The sequence below is a fragment of the Gopherus evgoodei genome, chromosome 4, assembly GCF_007399415.2.
Source record: "Gopherus evgoodei ecotype Sinaloan lineage chromosome 4, rGopEvg1_v1.p, whole genome shotgun sequence".
Taxonomy (NCBI): Eukaryota; Metazoa; Chordata; order Testudines; family Testudinidae; genus Gopherus; species Gopherus evgoodei.
In genome coordinates, this window is record NC_044325.1 from 67,953,729 (window position 1) to 67,978,156 (window position 24,428).

At 43.4% G+C, this 24,428-nt stretch overlaps 1 protein-coding gene and 1 pseudogene across 1 annotated transcript in view; one reads left to right on the top strand and one right to left on the bottom strand.

Moving 5' to 3' along the window:
- Positions 1 to 21,965, bottom strand: part of PAPLN (papilin, proteoglycan like sulfated glycoprotein) — an 82,195-nt gene extending 60,230 nt beyond the window's left edge. Inside the window, exons 1-2 of the mRNA XM_030559631.1 lie at positions 21,877 to 21,965; positions 12,332 to 12,394 (exon numbers count right to left, since the gene is read on the bottom strand). Coding sequence (XP_030415491.1) covers positions 12,332 to 12,388 — 57 coding nt within the window. The 5' untranslated portion in view covers positions 12,389 to 12,394; positions 21,877 to 21,965. The remainder of the gene's footprint in view (positions 1 to 12,331; positions 12,395 to 21,876) is intronic.
- Positions 21,966 to 23,751: 1,786 nt separating this feature from the next.
- On the top strand, positions 23,752 to 24,215 carry LOC115651157 (annotated as a pseudogene).
- The last annotated feature ends 213 nt before the right edge of the window (positions 24,216 to 24,428 follow it).

The following is a 24,428-nucleotide window of genomic DNA, read 5'->3' on the forward strand; positions in this document are numbered from 1 at the left end:
TAGATTGCCTAGGGAAGTTGTGGAATCTCCATCTCTGGAGATATTTAAGAGTAGGTTAGATAAATGTCTAATAGGGATAATCTAGACAGTATTTGGTCCTGCCATGAGGGCAGGGGACTGGACTCAATGACCTCTCGAGGTCCCTTCCAGTCCTAGAGTCCCTATACACAGACGAAAGAAACATGCTACAGATCTGTTGCTCTGCGGTGTTTCTCCTTTCTACCTGCTGGCTGATTCAGAAGCAGCATTAATTCATTCTGGAAACACAGGATCTTTCAGTCAGCAGAAAGAAGAAGAAAACACCTAGATCGAATCCTGACTCAAGGTGGTTGAGAATCAGATAACTGGGAGGGGGTAGAAAGGCAGCAGCTGCTCTCAAGCCCTCCCTTAGCACATGGCCTAGTGTGATAAATATTCAGGCATTTCTGCTATATAAGTATTGTCATTCTTTCTTCTCTGTACACAAAGTGACATCCCCATGGACTCTTCACAGTGAGGTGTATGGACCTGCAGAGCCCAGGAGCAACCATCGATTCAGCACTACTTCGTTTAGCCACAGCACAAAAGGGATATCTCAGCAAAAGAGCCCTTGCTGAGCAGTATAGTGACAGAGGAATTTCCATGCTGGGCTCACTACTCCCATATATTCAAAACAATGCACTGGGCTTGTCTTATGTGCATGTGTACAGACTTGCATAAATATATAGCTATTTTATAGGTCTGTGTATTTATGATAGATACAAAATCTATTATTACAGGATCCTTATAATAAGCTGTTTCTAGACGCCATTATCCAGTTTTTGTCCTAACAGCCTTCCTTTGCTCTGCTCAGCCTCTGGTATGCTTTCATCTAGTGTCAGCCATGATGACTAAACCCCCTGTCCCTGCTGGACCCTCGAGCAGAATCCTCAACGTTCATTATTAGTGTACCACCCAGCTTCATTTTCCTGCCTTCAGCAACACACATCCACAGAGTTCTCTAATTTGCCATGGGTGTGCCTAGGAGAGCATGTTTTAACATGTCAGAGAAAGCACCACAGGGTACAGAATTGCCCTGCCTGACACACAAAGGCATCAGAAACACAAGCTCTGGTTAGCTCTCCTTACTAGGCAGCCGTCCATTGTGGGGAATGGTTAAAGCAGTAGAATGACATATGCCCCCCCTTGCTGACTCTCTCCTCTGCTTGGACATCTTGTACTCCAGGTGCATGGAGGATTTTAAAGAGTAAGATTACTCAGGAGAGTGGGATATTCATGTGACATGCTCAGCTCTCCGTGGTCGGTGTGGCAGAGTAAATAGGCTGCTGTGCTCCAGAGCCAACATTAGGCATAAGCAGACTAAGCAAGTGCTTTAGGGGCAGCTCAAGGGGCCACCTATTAGCTTTTTATTATGTTTTAATATGAGGGGGCGGAAACATTCCTGCATATGGCCCCTAATGGGCTAGCACCCCCACAGTGGTGCTCTGAACCAAGTGGAACTTTTTAAGGTCAATGGTCTCATTTCTAAGTCTAGTGTAACATTTGTAACTACTGGGTTAGGCTGTTGCTGACCTGATTTGTGGCATCTTCTGCTTACAAAGACAACTGTGTCCAGAGTAACCAGTTAGTGGTGTAAAAGGGATGCCTCCAGCTCCCGTGAGGATTGGTTCATACCCTGCCTTTGAGAGTGATTCCAATATACGCAGTGCTCTAAGGAGCCCATGAACCAAGCAGGATACAAACTGAACTTACAGTACAAGGTACTGCAGGGAGGAGGTATGAAACCCAACTGGGAGGGGTAGAGAATGTTGGCAGTACCTGTGTGGCGTTAGAGAAGGCCCTTTGGGGATTTCTCAGCCGCTCAGGGAGACAGACAAGTAGATAAGTAAAGAGAAAAGTCTGGGTATTTCAGACAGACAAGCAGATGAGGTAATATCTTTTATTGGACCAATTCCTGCTGGTGAGAGAGACAAGCCTTCGAGCCACACAGAACTCTTCTCTGAAAACTTTATAGAAAGCTTCTCTCTCTCACCAACAGAAATTGGTTCAATAAAAGATATTACCTCACCCACCTTGTCTCTCTAATATCCTGGGAGTGACATGGCTACAACTACACAACATATTGCAAATAGAGGGAGCACTGGCAGGTATCAGGCATAAAATTCCTGTTGGAGACACAATGGTTTTATAATTATAGCACCACTTTATGGTTAAGAAGGAATTTACATTCTAAGGTCCTATTTTTCAGCATTTAGGGCCCAATCCATGTCATTGGCTTCAAAGAGCTTTGAATCAGCCCCTTCAGAAGTTTCCCAAAGAACTGCACTGGGCACTGTATCTAATCAGGCCTGTTCTCCACTAAGTTGGCAACTTTATATTGTGAACTGCTGTTCAAAACTCCTTGGAAATTCCTCAAAAAAACAAACACATTACTTGAGCCATAATTAGCATTTCTGGGGCTTACTGAACCCAATAATCCAATTATTAGACTCTACATAGATCTGGTACAAACCTTGCTTATTTGGGCACACAAGCTTGTTTCCAAAAAAAAGGTGGTGATGAAAAGTGCCTCCACATTGGAGAACTAGCTACAAGAGTTTGCACAATGTTACCTGCTGGAAGAGAAGGTATGACTGTCAACTTCAGTGATAAAAGATTAATGTGGACTTGGTTCCCTATGTCTTATTGTCAAGTCACGTAGAACATCTGTCGCATAAAACTACAATCATACCCAGAGACTGCATAGGTCATTTCTCATATCCAGTTTGATCTTACAGTACTTTGCATTTCTTAGATAACTTTCCATGCTTTTATTGCTAAGTCGGTTTAATGGCATCAAGTTTATTTTGTATTGATGCATCCTTGAGGTCTAATCAAGGGCAAACGTTTCCATTTGGCCATTGTTGAGATATGTGATTGTGGGGTTGGAGGAACAGTTATTTCAACACACACAAAAATGTTCTGATTCTTCCGGGTTGATCACAGTTTATTTCATAATGGATTGACAGAGAGTCCACTCTTGAGGTGCATGGAGTCCTCAGCAAGGAATGTGACTGATTGTGTTTGCAAAACAATTTGCTGAGAAACAAAGCAGTTATCAATGAGAAAAAATGGTGTTAATGGTCTTGGACCAGGTCATCCTCCACATGGGGATTGGTCCTGCTTTGAGCAGGGGGTTGGACTAAAATGAGGGGACAGACAGCTCAGTGGTTTGCGCATTGTCCTGCTAAAGCCAGGGTTGTGAGTTCAATCCTTGAGGGGGCTATTTAGGGATCTGGAGCAAAAATCTATCTGGGATTAGTCCTACTTTGAGCAGGAAGTTGGACTAGATGACCTCCTGAGGTCCCTTCCAACCCTGATTTTCTAAGATTCTATGTGGAAAAATCCTAGCATCTGTGGTGCATTATGATCATCTAAGTAGTAATAATCTGCATGTCATTTTCCTGAGTGACTGAAGGCTCAATCCTACAAGGTGCTGATCCCTCAACTCCCATCGAGATGAAGGGGAGTTGATGGCGCTCAGCATCTCACTGTAGAAACATGACAAGTGGAGTTATTTGGGTGTATGCAGATGGATTGCTTTTGGATATGCAACTCATTTTAGGCTGTTGGTGTAACAAAACAAATGAGAAATAAATGGATGTCCTATATAAATAAGGCAAAAGAAAAACCCTCAACACAGAGTGCTGCAGGTAGGAGTCCATCTTCTGCCTTATAGTGCTGCCTGTATATATTGCAGGCTACAGCTAAATCTCTGCTCACTCTGGCCATGAGTTTCAGACACTCTGCTGAGGCTGGACTCAGGCAATCATTTCCAGTAATTCTGTCTTAATTCCTCATTATTCTTGCCTCGGGAGACACACGGTGGTAAAGATCTTTAAAGGCAAAAAGTGCTAAGTATCATTATTATGAACAATACAAAAGTCATCAAGGAAATGCATTCAAACAAAACAGGAACAACTAAAACAAAACAAGGTGGTGGCAGCAGGAGATGAAACACTAAATGGTACAGAAGTAGTGAGCACCATATTAAAGAACATCACATTAACCTATTCATGTAAGTGTAAATGTAGAGATACCAGTGGAAGGCAGGAGTCTCCAGATTAACACACACTGGGCAGGATTTTCAACCAGGCCTCAAAACAGCCTCCCTTTGCTATTCAGAGTGGGGGCAAATTAGACATCCTCTAACTACCTGAACAGCCAGATCAGATGAGCAGTTACACACTGGAATAAGCTGAGTGACTTCAGTGGGACTGCTTTGATGACTGGGATTGCCACCAGCATGGGGAAGGGGTTTGTAATCTGGCCCAAAAGGGGCAAAAACATGCAGGGTGCAGTTATTTGAGGCACAAAATTACATTTGCACAAATGGAAGCCAGGACAAGGCCTGGCTGGAAATCAGGCCCATTATGTACCAAACAATCAAAATCTCCATAGCCAAGAGGGAAGGATTAGTCATGTGCAAGACCTTGAGAAAGTGGCTTTTATCTGAAGCTTTGTCTACAGCAGGAAAATTCACTCGTCTCCCGTAGCACAGTTCCACATGCAGTAGCAGCAGTGGAGCTGTACTGTAGACAGAGTTTGGGAAGTTTTACTGTTGTGTTATCTCCTCCTGCTCTGAGTCTCAATGATAAAAAATGCCTCACTCCTAGCCTCCACCATCATTACCATGAATTCCAACTTTCCTAGAACAGAAGCAGCTTTAGGGCTTGTCTACACTAAGGCCTTTGTCTGTGTTGTCCACCTGTCCTGTCTTGTCCGACACCTAGTGTGTAAGCTCTAGGAGACAGGGACTGTCATCTTTGTTACTTGTCTGTAGAGCATCTAGCACAATGAGCCCGTATCCTGCACCTAGGCACTACTGATACAAACAACAGAGGAGATGCTGGCAAGCTGGGCTGGTCTCCTCCCTAGGTCCTCCCCTATGGAGCCTGGGGTCCCTCATGTGTTGGGAAGAGGAGAGAGAGAGATCCTGTCGGTTCTGCTTGGTACCGGCACAGTTATTTCCCTACACCTCCCCTGAATTTCCCGAATTTCCCCAACCCCCCCCCCAGTTTTGTGAACCAGTTACATGCCAAACCTGGTGGCTGAACTTTACGACTTTGTCCTCACCCACAACTATTTCACATTTGGAGACAACATACACCTTCAAGTCAGCAGCACTGCTACGGGTACCCGCATGGCCCATAGCATGCCAACATTTTTATGGCTCACTTATAACAATGCTTCCTTAGCTCTCGTCCCCTAATGCCCCTACTGCACACTGATGACATCTTCATCATCTGGAACCATGAAAAAGAAGCCCTTGAGGAATTCCACCACGATTTCAACAATTTCCATCCCACTATCAACTTCAGCCTAGACCAATCCACACAAGAGATCTATTTCCTTGACACTACTGTGCTAATAAGTGATGGTCACATAAACACCACCCTATACCGGAAACCCACTGACCACTTTACTTACCTACATGTCTCCAGCTTCCATCCTGGGCTCACCACATGATCCACTGTTTTCAGCCAAGCTCTAAGATACAACTTGTCACGGTTCCTCCCCCACTCTGAACTTTACGATACAGACGTGGGGACCTGCAAGGACACTTCTAAGCTTAATTACTAGCTTAGATCTGGTAATACTGCCACCATCCAGAAATTTCAGTGTCTGGAACACTTCCTGTCCCCCCAAAACGTTCCCCTCCCTGGCAGCCTTGAGAGGCTTTTTCACCAAGTTCCTAGTGAACACCGATCCAACCCCTTGGATCTTAACACAAGGAGAATTTAACCATCCCCCCGCTCCTTTTCCCCACCAATTCCTGGTGAGTCCAGATCCAATCCCCTTGGATCTTAAAATAAGTAAAAATCAATTAGGCTCTTAAAAAGAAAACTTTTAATTAAAGAAAGAAAGGTAAAAATCATCTCTGTAAAATCAGGATGGAAAATACTTTACAGGGTAATCAGATTCATATAGCCCAGAGGAACTCCCTCTAGCCTTAGGTTCAAAGTTACAGCAAACAGAGGTAAAATCCTATCAGCAAAAAGGAACATTTCCAAGTTGAGAAAACAAAAATAAGACTAACATGCCTTGCCTAGCTATTACTTACAAGTTTGAAACATGAGAGACTGATTCAGAAAGATTTGGAGAGCCTGGATTGACGTCTGGTCCCTCTTAGTCCCAAGAGTGAATAACCCCCAGCACAAAAAGCACAAACAAATGACTTCCCCCCACCAAGATTTGAAAATATCTTGTCCCCTTATTGGTCCTCTGGTCAGGTGTCAGCCAGGTTTACTGAGCTTCTTAACCCTTTACAGGTAAAAAAGGCATTAACCCTTAACTATCTGTTTATGACACAACTGCATTTGCTCCAATCCCTCAGACAGAGACAAACACCTACAAGATCTCTATCAAGCGTTCTTACAACTACAATACCCACCTGCTGAAGTGAAAAAATAGATTGACAGAGCCAGAAGAGTACCCAGAAGTCACCTACTACAAGACAGACCCAACATAGAAAATAACAGAACGCCACTAAGCTGTTACCTTCAGCTCTCAACTAAAATCTCTCCAGCGCATCATCAGAGATCTACAACCTATCCTGAAAGATGATCCCTCACTCTCCCAGATCTTGGGAGACAGACTTGTCCTCACTTACAGACAGCCCTCACAACTTGAAGCAAATACTCACCAGCAACCACACACCACAGAACAAAAACACTAACCCAGGAACCTATCCTTGCAACAAAGCCCGATGCCAACTCTGTCCACATATCTATTCAAGTGACACCATCATAGGACCTAATCACATCAGCCATGCCATCAGGAGCTCGTTCACCTGCACATCGACCAATGTGATATATGCCATCATGTGTCAGCAATGCCCCTCTGCCATGTACATTGGCCAAACCGGACAGTCTCTATGCAAAAGAATAAATGGACACAAATCTGACGTCAAGAATTATAACATTCAAACACCAGTAGGAGAACACTTCAACCTCTCTGGCCATTCAGTAACAGATTTAAAGGTGGCAATTTTGCAATAGAAAAGCTTCAAAATCAGATTTCAACAAGAAAATGCTGAACTTGAATTAATATGCAAACTAGATACAATCAATTTAGGCTTAAAGAGAGACTGGGAATGGCTGAGCCATTACACACATTGAATCTATTTCCCCATGTTAAGTATCCTCACACCTTCTTGTCAAACTATCTTAAATGGTCATCTTGATTATCACTACAAAAGTTTTTTTCTCCTGCTGACAATAGCTCATCTTAATTAATTAGCCTCTTTGAGTTGGTTGGGTAACTCCCACCTTTTCATGTTCTCTGTATGTATATATATCTCCTCACTATATGTTCCATTCTATGGATCCGATGAAGTGGGCTGTAGCCCACAAAAGCTTATGCTCAAATAAAGGGTTAGTCTCTAAGGTGCCACAAGTACTCCTGTTCTTTTTGTGGATACAGATTAACACTGCTGCTACTCTGAAACATGCCAATTTAGTGACTGTTTGGAAATTTGAATTAAAACTGAAACAGTAATACACACTTTAAAAGCATATACAGTGTATGATAAAATACATAGATCTGAAAAAGTATAATAGATTTCAAAAGTATGAACATAGACTAGCTTCTTTATACAACTGTTATTTTTTTATGACAATGTCAGTGCATTCATTTCGGTGATGTTGGCCAACCTAATAATTTCAAATAATGATTTGTAAGCAAATTCTAAATGAGCTCTCCCTGATAGCTAGTGATGAGCTGGAGGGGAAAGGCTTCAGGACCAGATTGTATTTACATTCACACCTAATGTACCTAGGTATCCAGCAAACAGAGCTGTGTTGCTCAAGTGATAGATTTTGGCTGGGGTTGGGTTACAAATCATTTGAATGCGGGGCGTGGAGGGTGGGAAATGAAATGTTGTTCTTATTGTATGAGTAAAGGTCAGTAGAAGTGTACTTAGCCTGTGCTGATTGACCTCTATTGTATCCCACCTTAGTCGTTTCTTTTCTAAACTGAAAATTCCCAATCATTTTAATGTCTCCTCCTGTTTCATACCCCTAATCATTTTAGTTGTCCATCTCTGTACCTTTTCCATTTCCAATCTCTCTCTTTTGGGATGGGGTAACCAGATCTGCACACAGTATTCAAGGTGTACACATACCATGGATTTATATAGAGGCAATATGATATTTTCTGTCTTATTATTTATCCCTTTCTTAATGATTCCCAACATTCTGTTTGCTTTTTTGGCTGCTGCTGCACATTGAGTGGATGTTTTCAGAGAACTATCCATGACTCCAAGATCTCTTTCTTGAGTGGTAACAGCTAATTCAGACTCCTTCATTTTGTGTGTATAGTTGAGATTGTTTTCCAATGTGCACTACTTTGCATTTATCAACATTGAATTTCATCTGCCATTTTGTTGGCTGGCCAGTCACCCAGTTTAGTGAGATCCCTTTGTAACTCTTTGCAGTTTGCCTGGGACTTAATTATTTTGAATAGTTTTGTATAATCTGAAAATTGTCACCACACTGTTTACCCATTTTTCCAGATCATTTATGAGTATGTTGAACAGTAATCGTCCCAGCACCGACCCCTCTGGGATACCACTATTTATCTCTCTCCATTCTGAAAACTGATAATTTATTCCTACCCTTTGTTTCCCATATTTTAACCAGTTACTGATCCATGAGAGGACTTCCCTCTTATCCCATGATGGTTTACTTTACATTTACTTTATTCATATCTCTTTTATATATCTCATTGGCCCTGACACTCCCACTAATTTCCGTTCCTGGGGAAACTACTGTACCAGCATGTTCTGGCTGGCGAGGAGGGGAGGCAAAGCCTGGGACAGCGGGTGCCACTGAGGATGGAGCATTGGGAGATAAACTCATATTAGCCAGCTGGGTGCTGCAGGCAATCAGTGCATCTGAGTTCCTCCTCAGTGCTGCCTATTGCAGGCAGCAGCTAAATCTGCAGCTCACTCTGGCCACAAATCTGACACCCTGCTGAGGCTGGACCCAGACAAAATTCTCAGTTTTCACCTATGCCAGCACCTCCCCACTCAGTTATCTGGGCTTTCCCTGATCTGACAGTTGATGTCATTAAAATTAAAAAAATTGCCCACTCCAGACTAAAACAGGAACACAAAAAGGAAGAGGAGAAGGAAAAGAGCAGCCACTAGGACTCACCCTTCAATCAAATTAGTTTAAAGGAGTCCTGTTCACAAGCAGGCACACACACATATTCACACACCCCTGCCTGCAGCTCACACCCAGTTGATTTCTATATGTGCATTATCATTATCAGTCTGTATCGTTGCAAAGTCCATGCTCTCGATCCACCTCCACTGAAGGCAGTTTGTTAAGGCAATGTCATCACATGGAAGTGGTCCCAATCAGTGTAGCCAGGCAGCATGTGTCCTTTGGGGCATGTGGTTCATTATCAGAAGGTCTTCTTCCCAGATTCCCCTCCCATTCAATGAGGGCAGGGAATTTCAGAAGCCAGCAGACTGTACCTTCTGTAGAACGTTTTGTAAATTTGCGTGTGCACATGCTCAATTTTGGAATACACTGGGCCCAATCCTACTCTCAATCATGTCAGTGTTCAAACTCTGACTGACTTCCGTGAGAGCAGATTCGGCCCCATGATGTGATTCATCAACCTCCACTCACTGTTCTCAGAGCTGAGACAGCTGCATTTTCCACAACATTCACAGCTACTAATAAGGGGAGTGGGGGCATAATCCCTGTGTCCGTATATACCCTTTTCAGCACCCCTGCACACATCCTCCTTATGCACTTCTCCTCATACTGTTAATCCACTAAGCCATAAGGGGTTTGCTGTCATATACTAGCCCATTCAGTTGGGGAATCATAGCTATCAGCCAATGACACTGTGGGAGCAGGGCAGGACATGTAGATTCTTTTTTGGGCACTGGTGTGGGAGGCAGAGGAATTAATTTTATTCATTTTATCATCCATGAAAGAATTAAAGGCAAATACAGCGCAAGCAGACACAGCGCAAGCCTCTTACATATAGCTCTCCCAGAGCCCCTCCAGCTGAGCTGCATCATCCCTGTTATTCAATCCTCTACACAACTCTGGCAATGGACCTCTTTACTGATTTGACACCCCAACAATGTTTTCAGTCTTAGCACATTTCCCACTAAGCAGTGGTAGGAACTCTATAAGTAGCTCTGTAAGAGCTAGCTCAGTGGTTTGTGCATTGGCCTGCTAAAACCAGGGTTGTGAGCTCAATCCTTGAGGGGGCCACTTAGGATCTGGGGCAAAATTGGTCCTGCCTAGTAAAGGCCGGGGGATAGACTTGATGACATTTCAGAGTCCCTTCCAGTTCTATGAGATAGGTATATCTCCATTTTATATTTATATTATATCTGTAAGTTCCTATCAAGCTGACCTGCCAATGCCCCTGCTATTCCAGCTCTGGGTCCTCTCAGAGTTTTGTCAATATATCTCAGTTCTGCCCTGCAGTATACCATCTCTTCCAATCCTGCATTTATTCTGAGCAGAGTGGACAATAATATGGACATGTTGGATTTGAGACTAGGTAAGGACAGGTACCTGTCACTTATGACGTATGTGAAGCATGGAAATAGGTTTCAAGAGGTAAAATATTATTATTAAATTATATAGCAGCAAAAGTATGCTTATGTATTGGGGATTTACTTTCTGTGAGCTAGCCCCTTCCAAAAGGCTACACATTGAGAGGTTTTAATTCATTTCCTTGGTTAGATTTCCAGCAAATGTGAAGGTAACTCCTAAAGTTCTATCTTTCTGGCACCTAGTAGGGAAATGTTCTAAATTTGGGCTCTTTTAGAATAGCAAAAACCCAGTGTCAGCTGGAACAGCATGGACTTTTGACCTGGGGCTTCTATAGAAGAAGGAACATTAGCAGTATCCTATTAGCTGTTTTATGGCCCATTGGAAGAGATGTGCCTGACAGAAGTGATTAGAGGTGTTTATCCAGATGTGTGTCCAAGGGCCCTGGTTTGTTACTCAACCCTGGACAGAACATTGTGTGTTTGTATAACACAAAATGTCATAGCCTCCAGCAATGACAGTTGCCTATGCTCTGATTCATCAGAAAAACTTCTGTATTTCTAGGCAAAAGGTTGAGAACAGTTTACAACAGAAGAGTTACTGTGTCTACAGTGAAGCCCACACATGACGGTTAGTTTTTTTTTCATGCTGCCATGTCACTGGACAGTCCTTTAAGCCCCTTTTGGAGTACCATTGACTCCAGAGGTCCATACTGCTCTGGCAAGGCTGAAGGGTGAATTACCTTTATTCAAATACAACCATCTCACCTGACTTCTATGCTACATGCAACTTGTTCAACAGTGAACACAAAACAAGGGTTCCTGCCTCAACAGCAGGGCTGCTCTGGGATTAGCTCTGACTACATCAGAAGAGGAGTAACAGAGCTCCACCATTTTAAAGACACAATACCTCTCATAAAAGAAAAACTGTTCCTCCTGCAAAATGTTTAAGTGCACCTTCCAATACAGATATTTTCAAATTCTCACTGATCTCTGTGACTACAGGAATCACAAATGGGGGAGGGAAATTTTTAATGTCATGTGAGGCAAATTAAGCATGAAATTCCCTTGATGACTATGAGGAGTCATGCCTTTAATCTGTCATGGAAGGAACTAGGAATGACCCATCTGAATGCGTGGGTGCTTCCATTCCTCTCTCTACTGTTCAACTGCATCTCCTCACACCTCCCTAGCTGGGCAGTTCCAGCATCCAATATGGCTCTCACACCACAGAGGCACTTAAGGACAGATTGTTAAACTTCCCCTTCTCTACAGATGCACCACCATTTCCATTCATTACACATTCTGCCAAGAGAAGTTACTGACTTTAGGACACAGTGTCTAATATCAGAGACAAGCAGCATAAAGCCATCCTCCAGAGATTCTCCTGCTTCATAGGACAGCGTGGTGCGTTGCTCATATGGGATGAACTTTTTTGGCTCTTTTTTGGCCAAGGCTGCTGGTTTTGAGCCATATTGTGTTAACAGCTAGCAGGGAGAGATTGTGTAACACACTCAACTAGCTCATAGACTTTCTAATGCAATGACTAGCATGCGTGTGTACCACTATCTCCTTGGTGGAGACATGGAGGACAGATACAACATAAAGTGTACGTCAGTCAAGTAGTAACTTCTTCAAGTGCATGTATGTAGCCATTTTCAAGCAGGACACCCATTACCCCAAGTTCTCTACAAACACTTTGGCTGCCAAAAGTTGAAACCCTCTACCCCAAGTTTCGTGCCATCCCTGGTAGCAGCCACTTTTGAGAAAAGGTGCTTAACTTACTGAAGATGCAGGAAGTGACATCATAGTTAGCATGAGCAGGAGGAACAAGTTCTTCATCTTCCTCTGTGGAATAAAGAGAACACTGATCAGAACTGCTGGGTTCTTGCTCCTTCCTGGCTAGAACTCTCTGTGGAGCACAGGTCAGGGATGGAAGGGGCAAGCTGGTCTGGTGAGAGATCTGATGGAAGGGACCATGGAGTGAAAGAGACTCAACAGGAAAAGGGGATGGACTGAAACCAAAGGCAAGTAAAAGGTAGTTTGTCACTACGTATCCCAGACAAATCAAGGCAACTTAAAGACTGAAATTATCCTCCACAGAAACCCAGCATGTAATTACTGATCCCCAGCGTTTCTCCTAAGCTTGCCTTTGGCATAATGAGAACACCATCACAGGGCATGGAGAAGAGGGGACAGGAGAGGGAAACACATGCTGTTTCTTGTCCTCCCATCCACCTATTTATGCATACAACATATATAGGGTTTTTTTAAAAAAGGTATTTAAAATAATAATGTTCTGACTTCAGCCAATCAAAACCAGGAAATTCCCAGGTTAAAGATTCTTTCTGCATCTGACTCACCCTGTTTGATTTGGAGGAGTTTCAGGATCAGGGTCTTAGAATACAGGAGGTGATCTTGCATGTCTAAAATCTTCAAATTTGGCTGTCTAAAATCCATATTTAGGCATCTAAAGATCTTGCCTGATTTTGGAGAGGTGCTTACCACCTGCAGCTGCCTTTGAAGTCAACAGGAATTGTCAGGTGCCTACATTTATTTAGATGCCTCATATGGAATCAGGTTTCTAGAGTTAGGCACCCAAGTTTAAAAAATTTGCCCCATATCAGCTGCACCAGGATACAAGAGTTTGAGTGAAGGGCCGAATATGGAAAGCTTAGCCCCAACCTGACGCTTTTTGAGATTTGAAAGGGTGGGCCTGGAAGCAGAAGTGCCAGAATACTAAGAGGGGCTCCTTGGTTTGAATCCAGCCTGGCCAGAATGAGATCCCACCAATTTCATGAGAAGCACTGGTGAAATGTGCAGCCCAGCTGTGCAGTCCCAAGAATGCTGGGATAAGCATCCAGACTCTCAGGTTTAATATTGAACTACCCAATGCTGAAGATTTTGAGGTTTGCCCATTGCTAGCATTTAGGAGGCCTGGAAAGAGCTGATAGTCCGCACTGTAGCTGTACCTCCACAGTAGCTTTGACAACACCAGTGTGACACTGTGGCAATGGAAACTAGAAACTCTGTGAATCTCATTTTATTGCAAACTCTAAACTCAAACCTTTCAGCAAGCTCAGGTCTATGTTCTAACACAGCCTCGGTCCAATTTATAGCTTCATGTGGAATCCTGGGCACCTTTACCCCAGTTCTATGGGTGCCTAAACTGCTTGTTCAAAAATCATATCTGCATGTGCAAATGAGGCCATAGGAGCTCGGGATGGGTCACTGCACACCATGCTCTTTTGGACTTGAGGAAATGGCTGACACAATTTAGACAGCTGCTTTTCAAAATGGTTTCCCCATCTATCTCTCTCTCTCTCTCTCTCTCTCTCTTTTTAAACTATATCTTTTCAAAAAATCATTGGACAGACAGCAGTGCCTGGTTCTGCTTTACATGGTACAAGTCCAGACAAGAGACTAGAAAACATGACCTATGAGGGAAGATTGAAAAAATTTGGTTTGTTTAGTCTGGAAAAGAGAAGACTGAAAGGGGACATGATAACAGTTTTCAAGTACATAAAAAGTTGTTACAAGGAGGAGGGAGAAAAATTGTTTTTCTAAACCTCTGAGGATAGGACAAGAAGCAATGGGCTTAAATTGCAGCAAAGGAGATTTAGGTTGGACATTAAGAAAAACTTCCTAACTGTCAGGATAGTTAAGCACTGGAATAAATTGTCTAGGGAGGTTGTGGAATCTCCATCACTGGAGATTTTTAAGAGCAGGTTAGACAAACACCTGTCAGGGATGTTCTAGATAATACTTAGTCCTGCCCTGAGGCAAGAGACTGGACTAGATGACCTCTCAAGGTCCCTTGAAGATTCTATGCAAGGACAGATTTTCTGGGAAGTCTGGAAGAGGGACGGAGGGGAAGGAAAAAAAAAACAAAAAACCAAACCTACAACCAAGAAACATACCAACCAACCAACAAATCAGAAAGGGATATTTTAAATTATGGAGCTTGATTCCTAAGGTGGTTTAGTCATAGCTGAAAGTTTACATAAACAGAGGATCTGGCCTATGATGTCTTAAAATTTTCCCTGTTTATTTTCTTAAAATGTTCCTAACTGTTGTTTTACTCACCCTATCTCCAATATGGCTCAACTCCACATTTTATTTTATTTTTTGGTTTGCTGGCCTTGCCAGGGAGAATCAGGTTCCTTTTTTAGGATTTATGGTGGGATTAGTATAGGAATTAGAGATATAACCCGAACAGCATGAGATGGGGTGAACACGTCCTATACAGAGGTAGGCAACTAGTGGCTCACTACAGCAGCGATATAAAGAGGCCAGGAGAAGGTCTATGAGGGTTAGCTCTCCCCTGGCTGGAAAGAGGGTTGGGAAGGTCTGAGGACCAAGCCAGGAAGCACTGAGAAACTGATCCTCTGCCTTAGACAGGAGGATTAAACTGGGTCCAAGAGATTTATTAACTTAATGGCTGTTTCTTTTCTCCCCTGCCTAAAGCCAACTGTCCTTCAATTGACATTTCTCTCTTTGTTTTTGACCAAGCCGAAGCAAACCCTGGTCCTGACTCCCTTTGAACCAAGATGGAGAAATACTCTGTATAGAAAACGAGCAAGCGTGTGTTAAAGTGGCAGGATGTTGTATGGTGTTTCCCTCCCCACTCTCCTGTTACCTGCAGCTAAGTCCTGGGACACACTCAGACAGAGCTATTTTTAATCTGAATACAAAGCAACGTTTAAAATTTTAAAATGTTTATACATATAAACTGGCTGGAGATGCTAGGAGAGAATGGAGGGATGGAGCATGACTAGGAGACCAGAGGATAAAAAGTGGGGTGACTTGGGTGCTTGAGAAAGGTTTACATGGCAGTGGGGAACTGGCTGGATCCCCTAACTCTTCATTTCCACACTTGTTAATGTTTGACCTTTTGTAAAGAGGTTCAGGATTCTAAGAAAGTAATTTTATTTTTGTATTAGTCATCACTGAAACATGCTTTCAGCTGTAACTTTTTTCTTAAATGAAGTTGTTGTGTTTTTAGATTTGAGGTGAATTCTGACCTTAAAATAAGACATTGATGAAGCAGTAACAGTAAGAGCACTCTCTTACTTCATGGTTGAGTGCAAGTGCGTTGTAAGTTTCCCTGCACAGCTCTCAACATACTTAATTTCAACCTGCAACATTGCCTGCTTTTCCAATTGGGAACCTGTCCAGCTCTGCTAACACACCTCAATCCTGACCTGCAGCACCTCATGCTATTCCAGTCCTGTCCGCCCCTACAGCTATGCCAATGCACTTCTACTGCGATCTGAACCATGCCTGGCAATTTCAGCCCTGTGAGTAAAGCTATGTTTGTGGTTTTGCATTAAGGACTGAGAACTAAATCAAGACACCTAGACAAGCTTCTGATCCAATTAGTACTGAGGTCTCCAGTCACTACCCTGTCACTCTGACACCTAAGTCCCCTGTAATTTGGGAGAGAGAGATGGTGAGATCTGGGGCACTGTTCATTACGGACATATAATCATATCTAGATCACTGACGTGGCCAGCTTAGGTGGGCCCTATTATCACAAGGGACTCTTACAACAATGCCAAGCTTGGCAGAACTTTAGGAGAATTGAACAAGAGTAACTCATGGCAGACACTGTTGGACCTGTGAGTCAGGAACCGGGGTGGACAGGCAGACAAGAAGCTTGTTTCAATCCCACCACGTAGGGATTGTGAAAAGAGAAACTGAAAAATCATCAACTACAACAGCAAGGTCAGATTCTGGCACCTCCTGACCAAGAGGATTCTACAGTGAGCCTTCACCCTCCCACACCCAGCCAAGGGGTGGGATGGCAATGCGAGATGAGGCTATGTCTTTGCAGAAATTGCACATTTGTGTCTTTCCCACCCCATGAAATTCATAGCACAGTAACATTAGTGATGTAGATTGAACACATTTGTAGGTATGTCTTGTGCATCAGAGAAGAGGTGGTGGTTGTCCCAGCCTGTAATGTTCCATTACAAGGAAAAATGCAATATTTCATGAGGATAGTAATAGGCAGACGCTAAGCTATCTGTTCAGATTTAGCCCTCTGCAGAAAGCCTTCCATAGTTAAGGTTGTAACCAGGGTTCCATTACAAACCTTTATTTTTTTAAAGATTTAATTATAACTTGTAGTTTAGTAATCTCACTGACTACACAATGTTGATTAAGTCTCTATTACATTGCCTCATGTAAAAAAAATCTAGACAGCTAATGTTGCCACAAGCCACAACAGGACAGACAGACAGAACATACATGATGAGAATTAAAATTAAGAAATCCTAAGCATTAAAAAGAAGAATGAAAAGGACTAGCTAAAGACTTGCATTTATATTCTAATACTGCTATGGGTCATTAATTTGGGGTTTGGATAGATTAGGAAAATGAGTGGTGTTTTAAAAGTTTTAGCTTATGTATATTAACTAACATGATTTTAAACACTAGCACTGAATGTGGACAAAGACAGTGATGTTTAAAAACTTGTTAGCTGGCTCTGGTTAACACACTTAACTTTAGGAAACTTATTGAGAAGCTAACTGGAGTTAGATCCTGGGTAATTACCTCCAATTAAACTATTCCTCCCTCCCCAACAACAAGACAATTTTCTCAACCATACAAGTATTGTAATAGTACTTCAAGTGTAAACTTTAAAATAATCTTCACAGTTTTCTCTCTCTCTTTGCACCTGTGGGGCCCAAGTTTCCTCTCCCTTAGTGATGTAAATCAGAAGTATGTCTGATGAAGTAAATGGAGTTACACCAGTTTTACATTGCTGTGTAAGTGGGAGGAGATGAAAGCTAGCAGAACTGAAAAATCCTTTTGACTCCACTAAAAACAGTTAAGAGGCAGTACCTGTGCTAGGAGAAACAGCTTCCATCTCCAGGGCTGCCAGCCCAGCACCTCTCAGCAGCTGCTAAAAATTAGCTTAAAAAAAAAATAGCTTTATGAGTGTGTGATCACTCCTGGCACTGCAGTGTGATATGAAAGGAAGCGCATATGGGACTGTATGATCAGAGAAAAATTATAACTGTGTCATCTAAAAATAAACCTGCTGTTTGTTCTGCAAAGACCCATCACCGTGCTTCCCCAGTAGCAGCCAGAGCACAGCAGTCACTGCTCTAAGAACTAAGTAGCAAAATAAACAATCCATGGGTGGTACAGTTTTTCCAGACAACATCATACGTTTGCATGTTGAGTGTGTTTGTGCATTTGCGTGAGTGAGCAGGAACCACATGGTGTGTACATATGCACGAGCACATGTGTAGTTAAGCATCCAGTTCCATTCATATATACCCCTCTTCAGAAACCAGAGATGCCTTTTAGTCACTGCCAGAAACAGGATACTGGATTTAGATGGACTATTGGTATAATCCAATAATGGAGTCAAATAAGAGACCAACTGTGGGTGGATATACACATAATGAACTCCTGCAGAACAAAGATTACAATAGGAGACGGCTCTGAGACCCTCACAGAACAGTGTGTAAATCCCTCAGGATTAAGGGACACCTTTAAGGATTTAGGAATGGATGTACTGTCTCAGACCAGTCGTCCATCTAGCATCAGTATCCTGCCATTAACCATAACCAGTATTGGATGCTTCAAAGGAATCCACATCTACACTGTAATAAAAGACCCACAGCTGCCAACTGACTCAGGCCACAGGGCTTGGGTCAGGAGCGCCGGAACCTGCATAGAAGTGGGCTGACCACCAGAGCCAGAGCTATGTCTCAACCCTGCTCCTCCTCTTCCCCCAAAGGTCCTGCCACCACCTGCTCTTCCCCTTTTCCCTGGGGCCCCGCTCCCTAGCCAGGCCAGATAGCTGGAGCCAGGCCATGGTAAGAGCTGCCCAGGGAGCCAGTGCCACTGTAGGCAGCCCCAGATCCTCCACCTGCTCTGGGCAGGGGGCTGGAGAGCAGCCCCCAGCTCAGGTCCCTGCCCCTGGGTGCACACTGCCCAAAGCAGGTGGAGGGTCCAGGGCTCCCCACAGCAGCCTGGGTTACCTGAGCAGCTCTTACCACAGCCCAGCTTCAGCTTCTGGCCTGGCCAGGGCTTCAGGGGAAGAGGAGGAGCAGGAGGCAGGTCCCCATGGGGGAGGCGGGGCGCTAAGGCCCACCTCAGCCCCTCCACCAGGAAGAGGCAGGTGCCACTGGCAGGCAGGGGAGCTGATCATCTTCTCAGCTCCCCTGCCGCAAAGTGCAGCCTCTGACAGCCTGCCTGAGACTAGTATGCCCATGTTAAAAAGTGTGAGGACTATGGCCACCCTGCCCACACCCCTGGTTCGGGTTATAGGGCTATAACATTGCAGTGAAGCCATTCCAGCTCATGCTAAAGCAGTATTATGCCTCTGGGAGAAAAATTATTCCTCTTGATCCCAAGTGGTGATGAGCCTACAGCTTAAAAGGAGAGGATTGATAAAGCTTGTAATCCCATCCTAGGTACTGTAATGCCAGATGTTATTCTTATTCACAGAAACAGCTCATTTTTTTATGAAACTTACTATTTCCACACGCTGTGCTCTGAAGAATCTCAAAGCACAGACTTGGTTTCTTTAACGAAGTGCTTATTTTACACAAGGACTCTAAAGAGTGAGATAACCATCAGCAGCCTAATGAGTAAACCCTTCAGGACAGGGATTATCTCTTTTTTATGTTTTGCACAGCACCTAGAACAGCAGGGCCTCAATCCAGATTAGTGCCTTTGGGCAATACCATAATTAAAGTGTTGATAATAATAAAAAAATTCCCAAATTCCTCTACAGAGCAGCTGGGTCTCTAGACTAAAGCACAAAGGCAGCAACAAAGTATCACCTTTTCTAGCACATCAAGCAAATTGGAACACAGCTACTCACATGCACTCCAGCTGAGTCCACGTTCATATCTTATGAGATAGCTAACCCTTTAATGACCAGATGAACTGACACTGCAGAACACTTGCATCACACTTGATAAACACCTGGACCCAAAAAGGGGTGAGCCGAAACCAGAAACACACAGACTGCATCAGAAGGCACCTAGCTTATAAAACAACAACATTTCAGGTTATCCAGTCTCTAACTTCTGTCTGATGCTGCATCCCAGCCTCAGAGCTGCCGTCCTTCTATTTAGAGAGAGAGAGTCATTTACAGCTTATTTTTAAAAGCAAACAAATTCAATTTTTTTTAAAACTATTAAGGGGAGATAGAGAGAGAGAGAGAGAGAATGTGGAGAGACCTAGCGACAAAATTTTGCACCCCTGCTTGGCATTTGCCACAAATCCACTTGGGTCACACAGGAGTTCTGTCTCACAGGTTACATTTACAGGGGATGTCTTATTAGCCTAGTCGTAATAAGGTTTGAAGGTTTGAAATGTGTAGATTCTATAGAATCAGAGTCTCCAATATCAGGGGGGTTAACTCAGGCCTTTATCCATCTGATGTATGTACATCAGGTTCCACACAATTTACTGTATGGAGGCAGTACAACCTTACAGTGTCATTGTAAAAGCAAATTTGGCCCCAAACTTTTCGTTGTTAGAGGCTTTTTTGGGGAGGAAGGGAAAAAAAGGTACTTTTACAAAACTGAAGACCATCAGAAACATTACAAATCTGATGGAATCAGATTTTAGAAACAAAACATCTCCCTGCAGTGTCATCAGCACAGGTCTGTGCTGTTGCATGAAAATCTGAGAATGAAAATGACTTAAAAAAAAAGGTGGTGGGGGGGGAAATCTAACATCTCTTCATTGTCCAGCCAGAGAGAAATAATAAAGTAAACACAGAACATCTATAGTGGAAATTTTCATTTAATTTTTTTAATGTTCATTTTAATCTGTTTTAGTAATGTAGGTAAAGCAATTTCTCTTTTTAAATTATATTTAAGTTACTATCCCTTTAAAATCCATAGCCCTGTATCGTTTTGGTAGGCATTAAAAATCCCCAAGCACTTTCTATAAGAGCAGAGTGTTTGTCCTGCTATCCCTGGACAACACTACCCACCATACACACTGTTGTACAGTGGGCTGTGCTCTTGCTTGCTGCCCTCCACTCCAGAAACAGCTGCATTTCACTGGACCTGTGTCTATACCATTTATGAAACACTCTAGGATCAAAAAGCATTACAGAAAGAGAGGGGATCACATCTATCAAAGTACAGAGAGGAAGGGGAGTATGAATCCCAAGGCTGTCTACAGACAATCTTGCTGAAGGGCTCTGTGTTGTTGCAATGTAGAAATGGGGAGTGTACAATCTAAAGGTAGTGCAAAAATTTCCAAGATCACTGAGTACAGAGGTACAAAAACTTTTAATCAAGCTTTACAAACAGACCTCCGCCAGCCTTCCTCCCCCTCCCCATGTCCTATACCAAGTCTTGTACCTCCTGATCTTGGGAACTCCATGCTGACAGCCATGCGGGTTTTCTGAGCTGTGTAAGTCCTTTAGAGGAGCTGGCCCCACCCCAGAGAATACCAGGGCACTTTGTAAATCCTGTGCCTTTAGATTTAGCACAGCACTTGTCACAACACTAGCCATCCTTTTACCATCTCTTTCTCAGAGTGAGCTCCCAAAGTAGCCTTCTCAGCTGACATGTTCACTTGTTTAGCAACAGGAAAACCACAAAAGATGTCAGAGTGGGTCCTGATCCTGCAAACCCTTCCTTGCACTGGCTTTGGTGGGACTACTTGCTTGAGAAGAGGTCTGCAGGATCAGGTCTATGTTCTGGACAGGTGAAATGAGTGTGTAATGATCACTATAGACACACACTTCCTCTGGAAACAGGCAGGTGCTCCTTCAATCCATACAGCTGTCTCCCATAGTAATGGTTATTTGATTATTAATTGCCAATAGGTACAGGGATCCACTGGTTCCGCAGCTTAACCGTCCTAATCACTGGGCTTACTTTTCCCACAAACTGGTAACAGTTCTCACACCAAAACAAGCCCTGCTAAACTTATATTGCTTTCTACACTTATGCTGGCAGGATCTGTTTAGGCACCAAGCCCCTGGGCTCATCCAACATTAACTGATACCTCTTCCCTCTCCCCCAAGAATGTTAGTAATGGCTATTTTGATTATATTAACCCTTGGACTAATTAACTTGGGAGTTGGGAGCAGCAGGGATTAACATTCACTGAATATATAGAGCGTCGTCTTCCCTCTCTGCCAGGAAATCTGATTTTGCAATCACAGGACTCCATTCAGCAAACATCTCTCTTGTCCTTTAAACTGTAGCCAGGCTGATAAAAAGTAGTTGGAAATAAAAAGCCCATAAACAGCAAAGGAAAGACAAATAGACAAGTGGCAAATGAGATGAAGAGGAGAGGAAAGAAGGGACCCATATTGCAAAACTAACTCTTACCTTCTGCCTCAGTTTGTTTGAAGGTGAGTGTAAGGTTTAGAGGCACTAAAGCCACCCTGTAGCCCAGCTGCGTGTCCACTTCCCCACTTCTGTAGCTCAATCAGTGGCTCCAACACTCTCCTCTCCCCAGCTTCTGTTTGGTTACTAATCCTTACTGCACAGGAAAAGGAGAGAGTTGGATTTCATTTAACCCCTTGAGCCTCAAAGTTTCTTTATGAGTTTCCTGTTTTGCTTTTGAAAGCCAGAGTTGTAACCAGGCACACATGGAAAAGCCTGATTTAGGACGATTTCCAGTTCCCTTTGAATGTGTGCGTGCTTTAATTGAAAACTGTGCTGCAAGTTACTGTCTGGGTGGAGACCTTCATAACTAGTTTTATTGTAGCTGCGGGCAGCATATCAAGAGACAGATACAGTAATTCCTAGTTCCACTCACTGTTCCTCATTTTCAATAAATTCCCAAGTCTAAATAACAAAATATTGAATGTAATCACATTTCCTTTGAAACTAGAGATGGGCCAGAGCCACAAGTCATCAACAAGGCATCCCCTAGACTGTGGGAAATTTGAATCCAAATCCAGTTCACAGCTGGCCCCATCTCTATGATGGGCTTAACCAGATTGTCAGATCTGAAGGTCCCAGCATTTTGGAAGAGTTAGCCCTATATCCAGAGATGAATATTACAGCTCGGGCCCATCTCTATTTGAGATGTTCTTTTCTCCTTTAACATGCACCATGTAGTTTACATCCTCTGTGAAAAACCAGCTGGGAGAACAATTTAGCAACAGTAAAAACTGCTCAGGAGGAAAGATGCTGACAGAATGCCAGTGTAGCTAATGGATGACAGTGAGTTCTTGCTTGTAGTTCCCTCTTTGATCTTGAAAACAGAGCCTCTTTCACCTGTTGATTTGGGCCCCTATCCAGGGCAAAATAACTTTAAGAATCCAGATAACTGGTCCACAAAATGGGTTCCACACCAGCAATGATGTAAATTACATAGACTTAATGTGATGTCTATACTGCACTGCGTCAGCAGGACATGCTCTCCTCGTCAACATAATGCATCTTCATCAGATATGCTACAGTGATGCAGCTGTGCTGATGTAGCGCAGTAGTGTAGACTAGCCCAAAGAAATTTACTTTTAAATGAGAGCTGAGGGTCTCATGGGTTCACATGATTCCAGGAGCTGGGGCTTTAGGAAATACTCCCCCAAAATCCGGAGAGCTGGTAACACTGCTTCTGTACTTGATAATCTTACAGCAGAGATTTTTGCCCATGAGGCATATCTACTGACAAGCAAATCTCAAATGATGCATGGTGCTCAGATACAAAGCTGAGGGGTGCCATAGGAGAACCCAGGTATGCTTTTCCCAGGGCTGTAACCAGGGTGGCACGAGCAGGGAAGATGCCTGGTGTGCAAAGCTGCGAGAGATAGAAAAATAATGAAAAACTGTAGGGTGCAAATATACTTGCTCACCCCAGGCACTAAAATGCCAAGTTATGGTTCTGGCTTTTCCAGATACAAAAACCCAACCCTATACTTTCCCTCTAAATTACTATTACGTGAACAAAACATGAGAAAACAGTAAGGTCTGTATGAGAGAGCATCTAGTGTGTCTCTCCTCTGTGTCAGTCTGCACAGCAATGAAAGCAAAATGACCTCCTGTCCCTGTAGACTGCAGAACTCTGTAGATTTAAAGGTGCAGTACACAAACCAATGCATCAGTTACACAACCAAATAGCTGTTCCTCTCATCCATCCCTTGTCAGCACGTTATATAAGAGAATTATTCATTTAATAACATAAAAATAATTGTCCTGTCACAACAGAAACTGCTCTCCACACAGCCATCCAAATTCTTCTTTGACAAAGCTGGGGATTGGGCAGGAAGAGGCTGCAGCTGCTGGTGTCTCCAGGTGACTGAGACACACATCCTCCAGCGATGTCGGCCCAGGTGAAGGACAAGGCGGCTTTCCAAAGGCTCAGCTTCCTCTACCAGGCGGCTCACTGCGTCCTCGCCCAGATCCTGAGAACCAGGAGCTGGCACGGTTCTACTGTCACATGCAGTGCACCATCAGTCACAGGCTCATCCTGAAACAGGACTTGTCAGTGAAGAGAACCATCTGCAAATCCTGCTCGGCCCTCCTGGTCCCTAATGTCAGCTCCCTGGTGCTCCAGAGAAGATGCCGCAACTGGCACTGGATGTCTCCGCTGTGGCCAGACCAAGCGCTTCCCAAGCAACCCAGCATACAAGATGTGGGTGTAGCAGCCCAAGGCCCTGCTGGAGAACCAGCCTGAAGCCTACCAGAAACCTGTGTTGCCAAGTCTCATGATTTTATAACAAGTCTTGTGTTAGCTGATGTTTTTCTTAACCCCCACAGGCCTTGGCATTGTGTGAATATACCAGCCTCTCAGCTTGTAATTTTTTAAAGTAAATTCTAGCCCTCACAGTTGTGGAGAAAAGCTTGTAAACATGATCCTTAAAGCTTCCAAAGCCAGCAGGCAAATCAACAGAACTCCATACGCATTGTTTTAGAGATCTCATGATTTTTGA